Below are 7500 nucleotides of genomic sequence, written 5' to 3' on the forward strand. Positions count from 1 at the left end.
AACCAACTGTATGGTGAAGGATGATATATAGGCCTAATTGAACAGAGGTCTTTCCTGGGATGTAGCAAGGGACGCATGGCTTTGCAAAAATTGAAATATTACATGGTTTAGTTTCGGCTTAAAGTCCCGAAGATAAAACATCTCAACGATCAGGCAGTGAACCTTGTTCACATACTTTTTGATATCTTAAAATTCTTTTCGATTTTTCTCTTCCTAAGGTTTCGGTGGCCTCATGGTTAGACTGCTGGACTCCGGATCGAGTGGGCCGGGTTCGGGTCCTGGCCGGGGACATTGTGTTGTGTTATTGGGCACGACACTTTTCTCTCACGGTGCCTCTCCTCACCCAGATGTATAAATGGGTACCAGCGAAATTAATGCTGGGGGTAACCCTGCGGTGGACTGGCATCCCATCCAGGGGGGGAGTAGAAATACTCCTAGTCGCTTCATGCTACAGAAACCGGAGATACGCGCCGGCCTGATAGACCTTCTACGCTCGTAGAAGACTTTACCTTTACCTTTACCTAAGGTCTCGGTAAAGGAAAATAACGTGTTCGCGGAAAGTGAAATTGTCGCACCGCTATTTTTTGCATAGGGTCAAACTATATATCATATTAATGTTAATGGAGTGAATTATTTGAATAAAGTCTTAGCTTTTTAGTATTTAATATTGTCTTTTAGCATTGACGGCTCAAACTCAGAACGACCGAGTCTGCTTCAGAAACTCCTGCCCCTTCACTTTATTGCGAAAATAACCGTACTTTGTTGCATCTTAGTCACGGAAGAATCGAAGGAAATATGACGCTCAAAGTCCCACCCCATACTAAATTTGGGAAGAAAAAGTGCCATGAGATCAGTCTCCTAAGACAAACGAAACATTCCTCAAACGGCATTTGGGGTACAATCATTCACTAAAACTGAAAATTTTGAAGCGATATCTTAAAACCCGTCGGGAGGTCTGAGAAGTTTTAATTTTGGCTTCAAAAATCGAGCAAGAAGATTTCACGTGGAGTTCACGGTCTGCTGAATAACTCCAACCCCTACAGCCAATCAGTCTTTGGGCAGAACAGTTTTGGCTCTATGTCTGTTCTCTCGAGATGCGATCACTAGGGTTTTTTGGTTTCGTTTTTGATAGTTTTTTGTTCAGCTCGATTGTAGAATCATGTATGACGAGCTTTTGTAGTTTCTGTGAGAACTATTTACTACTTGTAGCTTTTGTTGAGTTTTGAATCGATGATAGAGAGTTTTGTCTATTTATAACCCAGACTGGACTACTGGATTTAATCTTTTTTTTCTCAACGAGATGTCAAGTTATTGTGGAACGTTTGGTACCTCAAGATTATGGAAATGTGAAATTAAAATCTTTGGACTGGACTGTACAACACGAAGCATGGAATTTTAGACTTTTAAGCATTAAGAGAAATGGAGTACAGATGTTGTCTTCTTGTCTTCGCCACGGCAGATTTAAACAGTTTGCAAGGAACTAAACCAGGATTACCGAACCGGACTTCAAATACAGGGCCCGGTTATTTGAAAGCCGATTACCTTAATCCAGGATTGGCGCAAACTTTTATTTCATCTTTTCAACTTTTTGGTGAAAGTTTCCTTTGCTTATTTTTGTTTTTCAAGATTGACTTCTTTTAATGTAAAGTTTTACCTAATATCAGCCTTGAACAGCATTTGGGAGTAGAAAATAGAACTCCCTTATTAATTAATAACCTGAGATTAGCGTTAATCGGCTTTTGAAGAACTGGCCCAGGATGAGTTGTTGAACTGTGATTTGGAATAAGTTTTTAGGATGATTTAAGGCTGATCTTGTAATTTTTGGATGAGCGGAGTTAAGGAAGCAAGTAAACCTGTTGGATTTGAATAAAGTCTCCTTCAAAAAATAAATAAATAAAAAATCCCGTAACCTGATAACCCGCTAAAAGGACTTCGTTGTTTGCATTTGCAAATTTAGTAACATTAATAATGAATTTTTACAACAAACAACTTCAAGTTATATTACAGATTCATCTTTCTGGTAATCTCTCACCACTTTCCGAAGTTTACCTGCAGTTGAAGTTCAGTGTAACTGGACAATTCGTGTTAAATGTTTGCGCATTCCACGGATACTCCCTTGTAGACGTCTTGTTACATATATTTGTGCCGATTTCGCTTATTTTCGCTCGAGTATTACTAGTATGGATTTCAGGATCGCCTTTCTCGGTGAATTTTCGAAAGACGAATCTCAAATTCGGCGAAGGTTTGGGGACATCCCTAATCGATCGGATGCTGGAGTTTTTAATGAAGGTAAGAATTGCACTGGTTTGTCGTCAGTTCCAGCTTGAACAAGACGAGATCGCAGGCCGGCGGCTCCGTGTTGCCTGCCTTTCAATTTTCTCGAATTTTCTCGACTCTCTAAGCGGCGGTCGAGAAAAGATCTGGAAAAATGACGCCTAAAACAGCTGGGAACGGCCAAAAAAACATAACACGGGACTCAGTTAACACTTTGTTTAATCTTTCATTGAATTATTTGTTTTCAAACTTTATTGCCGAGCAAATCGCAACCGCCCTATGACCCTATTGACGAGGGTCAACAAGCCCGAAACTGCTGTTAACTTTGCGTCTGCTTTCTAGTTTGAGCGCTAATCATGCTAGGTTTGGCCGACCGTAGATCCATTTTGAAGAGAATGCCTTCGTGAATGTTGTTGATCTGTCCGAACATGCTTAGCATTGCTTGTTTTGATCCATCGTAATGCATAGATCCTTACACGGCATTGCAGTCCTTAGTCACGGTGAAACGCTTATTATCAAAATGGACGGAAATCGACGTTTTTGCCATTTGCGAAAAACCTGTCTAACAGATTTTACTATTTATTGCCATACATGATTATTATTATTATTTTTTCGCTAAGGAAATCCTGAAAGGTGGGGAGATCCTGAAAGGTAAGGGAAATCGCACGGCTAGATAAAAGGCGTTTGAAATATCTAGTTTTTAGTCTTCCCCCCCCCCCACCCCCAGGGGCTCGGTCACTAAAATTTATCATTTTCCCTGATTTGCATTTATTTGTAGGTAATTAAACTACATTTTACATCAATTTCAGTGACTGTTGCTTTTCACACATTTCAAAATATTGATCTTGATCATTTTTCCGGAAAACTTTAATAAGCCCCCTATTAAGCGCGAATGTGACCGCGGGGTTGTTTTCGAGCGTCTTCGTTTTCGTAACACCCGTGGCTAGTGGTGAATGTTACATGTACGTCGTCGCTTCGAAGCTCTCTACCCACCTCCAACGGCTTCCCCGAACCCGTTAGGCTTCGTTTACCAAGAAGCAAATTCGGCTGATTATTCAACTTATGTGGTATGTACTAAAACAATATATTATTAACCTTTCAGTGTCGATGGAAGTGGTATATATTGATCCCCATATTCAAATCCACTTCGGTGAATAACTTATTTACACACCTACGAGATCGAAATAACATACAGAGTCCTCACCTGATAATATGCAGGCTGGACTGACCACGAGCTTGGGAGTTCAACTGCAAAGACGAGAGTAAGAATATGATTCGACTTGCACGCTGAAATATGACACAGTGACAGGGGATAAAAATAGGCAGAATTTAGCATACATTAATTATCTTCACTACGTTTGTCACGCAAGCTTCGAACCTAAAACATCAACACAGGTCCTACATTCCACATGTCACTTGTTACAGGTCGTTCTTCTACAAAGGAACCCAAAACCTTCACATTGGCTAACTTTAGGCCTAATTTAGAGTAAGTGAAGGTTTTGTAACGAGTGACCTGTACTTTAAACCTGTCGACTTTCATGTCTGAAAACTTGTCTGAATGATATTCCTTGAACACCGTACTGAAGTTACTCGTCCAACCTTCCAAGTAAGCCGTTGTCTGTTTTGGAGAATATTTCAAATGAATTTCTATCCTTTGGTTTTTTTAAGAGAGCAACCAACGTAACTGCACTAAGTGAGCGAAGCTGAAACAGACGGGGATGCTCGTCGTCTCGCTTAGGGATGTAAATTTTGGATTTTGGTCTCGCTTAGGGTGTTCCGGGCAAAGCGCCAATATTTTAAAGGAGCTAGGTCACGCAATTTTAGGCAATTTCAGCACTGATCGAATGGTCGTAGAAGTAACTAAAATATCAAAATAACTGTTCAAAACTATAGAAGAACTGTAACAAAACACCGGGAAGCCAAGAAGGGACATGGATGGACAAAACTGGAGAGGACTGAAATGGATTGATTTCGGTAAATTTGAAAAACGTCGGCCCACCTTTTCTCAAATCTATATCAGTTTATATCAAAATGTCATTTACACAGCTGGAAAATCATTCTCAGTAGTTATGTGGCCGTGATTTTGCAAATGAAAGACTCTTGCTCTGCCAATTTGACGTTTAGAGCTCATAATTAACAAAATTGAACAAAATTACCTAAAATAGCGTGACCTAGCCCCTTTAAGCGCCGCCAAGGTCTCGTTTAGGGTTATGCGAAGAAACCCAGAATTACGCGAAGAGAACAGAAGTCAAATTTTCTTTTTAACGTGTTTTGTTTTGGGGTCAAAATTTGCTTAAGCCACGCCCAGATTGGTCTCCTTTAGGGGTTAAATTCAAAATTTCCGACGAGCATCCCGTCTGTTCCATATGGAAGTCTCCCCCCCCCCCCACCCCCGGGGCGGAACCTTCTTGTTGCCTCATGCAGACGATACAATAGGTGCGAGGAGCCACGATTATTCGGCTTCAATGCAAGGAAAGGTAAGTTGAATTGTTTGAAGACAATGCCACCATACTTAAGTGCACACAAAGTAATTGTGGAAGTTCAAGAGAGCGACGCTCGCATACAGGTTTGAGCCAGACGTTTTGCGCTTTCTTAAGGTACACGGTGCTAAATAATAGTTAGGTGATTTCTCTACCAAGTTACTCTTCGTTGAATTGGCCTATCTTTTTTGGTAGTAGCCAAAACGCGAGAAATTATCTTAATTTCGAAAAACAAACTCCGATTTTTGGAAAGACTAAGTCAGATGCTCGCAAAAACCAACTTCGATTTTAAAACACACAAAAAAAGTAAAAGAAAACAAAGTCCGATTTCGAGAAAAAAACTAAGATGTCCCTTAAGAACTTTTGTAGCTTCCCTAAGTTCTTTGATGTTTTTGACTAATTTCCACCATAAATGAAGGACAGATGCCGGTCATTCGAAAACAACAGTACAGGGGCCGGTTCCTGAAAGGAGGAATAAATTATACCTGACATAACAGTTACTCCAGAGATAAATCTGCTATTCTAACAGAACAGAATTTATTCTGGGGATAAAGGTATTCCTGGAATAAGGCACATTTATTACTGGAATAGAGTTATTCCTACTTTCAGGAACCGGCCCCAGGAGAATACGGACAAAAACTGAAACAAAAAAAAAATGGGAAAAAGAAAAGGCTTCCCAACCCCGACCCCGACCCCGGCCTCGCCCCGGCCCCGGCCCCGGCCCCGGCCCCAGCCCCGGCCCTGCGTTTTGGCTACTACCTTTTTTTTTATCGTAGTACCACTTTAAGTTATTGCATGATTACCTTTCCCCCTGCCTCGATTAGAATTTTTTATACTCGGGTGGCAGTTATTAAAATAAGTCGTCTCTACTAGAAAAAAGATTTTTAGCAACAGAAATGTGGTTGTGTGAAGACAAGTTAAACAGAAAAACGATTCACTTCCGGTTGCCGTTCATGGGGGCTAAATGCAAAAATGTCCCTTACTTGAGCTCCCTAATTGGCATGATTTCGATCATGATTAACGCAGGTACCTCTCACGCTTATGATACTAATCGAAGAAAATTTAGTGGTGAACTATAATGACTGATGGTATTAAATGTTGAGTCTTAAGACTGGACTATTCCTTTCTTTTTGATGCCCCTACACAACAGTCACATACTTAATTTTCTAGATTGGAACCCCACGGAAATACAGGCTACGTATACAGTCTACTAACGATTTCTAGACACTGCAACTTTCTGACTTTTTTCCCGTTTTTCAAGCGCAAACATACTACTTTGTACAGACAAACTATCGCATTGGTCTGATAAATGTAGTGTTTTAACAGACCGATGAATCACATCTTTCGGCTCTTCCTAAAAACTTTGTATCAATATTTATTTACTTTTGCATCAGTATTTGCATAAAACAGGCTAACAAAATCTGTATCTTGCTTAGTTCGCATATAGAAGTTTCGGAAGAAATCGTCTCATTTTGAATCCTTTGTTGGCAAGCTTGATGCAGAGAACGTTGAGTTTTATTTAATGGGTGACTTTAACTGTAATTTGGCTTCTCCGCAACCTGATATCAACACAGTGTTGCTTTTAACAAATATTGTTGATATTTATAATCTTTGACAACTAGTAGATAGTCCAACTCGCATTACTATCACATCTTCTACTCTGGTTGATGTTATTTTAACAAATTGTCAGAATAATATTGTTTCCGCTGGTGTGTCTCAATTAAGCCTAAGTGATCATAGTCTCGTCTATGCATTCCGTAAGATTTCCATCAATTCACCTAAAGGTCATTCTACTTTAACTTATAGGAAATTCAATAATTTCGACTCCGATGTCAGCCTCTATGCCAATTTAATTGTTACACGATTCCCTTTTATTTTCTTCAATCTTCCTGGGTTTAATATTTACTAGTAACCACGTGTCTTCCCAGGGGGCTATTTACAGTTTATCGTCTCCTCAGAAACCATGCGTACAGTGTAGTTATTTTGACCACAACTTACCTTCTTAAATCAAACATATCGCACTTACTTATGATTCAGAGTCTAGCCAAGGGCAAAATATTTCAATGCTCAGTGTTGTCACATGAGTCATAGTACCACTCAGCGCTTATTGAAGCCATATCGAGAACTACATGCTCGTACATGGGTCCTATAAGTGTTTCTTTCCCTACCCTTCTACTTTGCTCCCAAAGTGACTCTCGCACTTCAATATCGGAGATTACTAGTACAGTATACATTACAAAAGGACACAATGTTTTTATTCATTTTATTATTTCAATTTCAGTATTACTTATTACGGCTAGTTCTTGTCAATGCGAAGAAAAACAAGAATATGTATCCTTGTGGGGGTATTCCATTGAAATTCAAACAATTACATAACCTAAGATAATCAACCCCATGAAAAATAGAAAGTTTCGGTGTAAGCAAGGAAATTCAGTGCAAAATAACCAGCGGAAAAATGCCCTCATTTTTTGAGGCAAATTGGCTTCAAAGTCGTTCAACATAAAGAGATACAAAAACTCCCCAAAAAAGCTATTGGATATGACAACCGTTTCATACCAATTAGGTGCCATTAATAAGGCGTTGGGACTTGTTCGCGATAACTGAAGCGCTGCAAAAACTCCACATGCATTAAAAAGAAAGATACATGAGTATGAAATATACCGTCGATACACCTATTCAAACTAAAAGCACTTCAACGTAAGCTACATCCTTTTCAAAAATCCATTCATGTTCCACGTGGCATTGT

At 39.7% G+C, this 7500-nt stretch overlaps 2 protein-coding genes across 5 annotated transcripts in view; both read right to left on the reverse strand.

Moving 5' to 3' along the window:
* Positions 1 to 6862, reverse strand: part of LOC138049067 (rhamnosyl O-methyltransferase-like) — a 13871-nt gene extending 7009 nt beyond the window's left edge. The window contains exons 1-2 of one of the 4 annotated variants that reach the window (XM_068895180.1): positions 6753 to 6862; positions 3479 to 3522 (exon numbers count right to left, since the gene is read on the reverse strand). The gene's annotated coding sequence lies outside the window, so the exon portion shown is untranslated. Of the gene's footprint in view, positions 1 to 3369; positions 3609 to 3873; positions 4444 to 6752 lie in introns of those variants that run through there. The other 3 variants (XM_068895182.1, XM_068895179.1, XM_068895178.1) reach the window with 3 other exon arrangements.
* A 141-nt stretch (positions 6863 to 7003) lies between these two features.
* Positions 7004 to 7500, reverse strand: part of LOC138049066 (rhamnosyl O-methyltransferase-like) — a 13203-nt gene continuing 12706 nt past the window's right edge. Inside the window, exon 5 of the mRNA XM_068895177.1 lies at positions 7004 to 7500. This exon is cut by the window's right edge and continues 2 nt beyond it. Coding sequence (XP_068751278.1) covers positions 7457 to 7500 — 44 coding nt within the window. The 3' untranslated portion in view covers positions 7004 to 7456.

This window comes from Montipora capricornis, chromosome 5, assembly GCF_036669925.1.
Source record: "Montipora capricornis isolate CH-2021 chromosome 5, ASM3666992v2, whole genome shotgun sequence".
NCBI lineage: Eukaryota > Metazoa > Cnidaria > Anthozoa > Scleractinia > Acroporidae > Montipora > Montipora capricornis.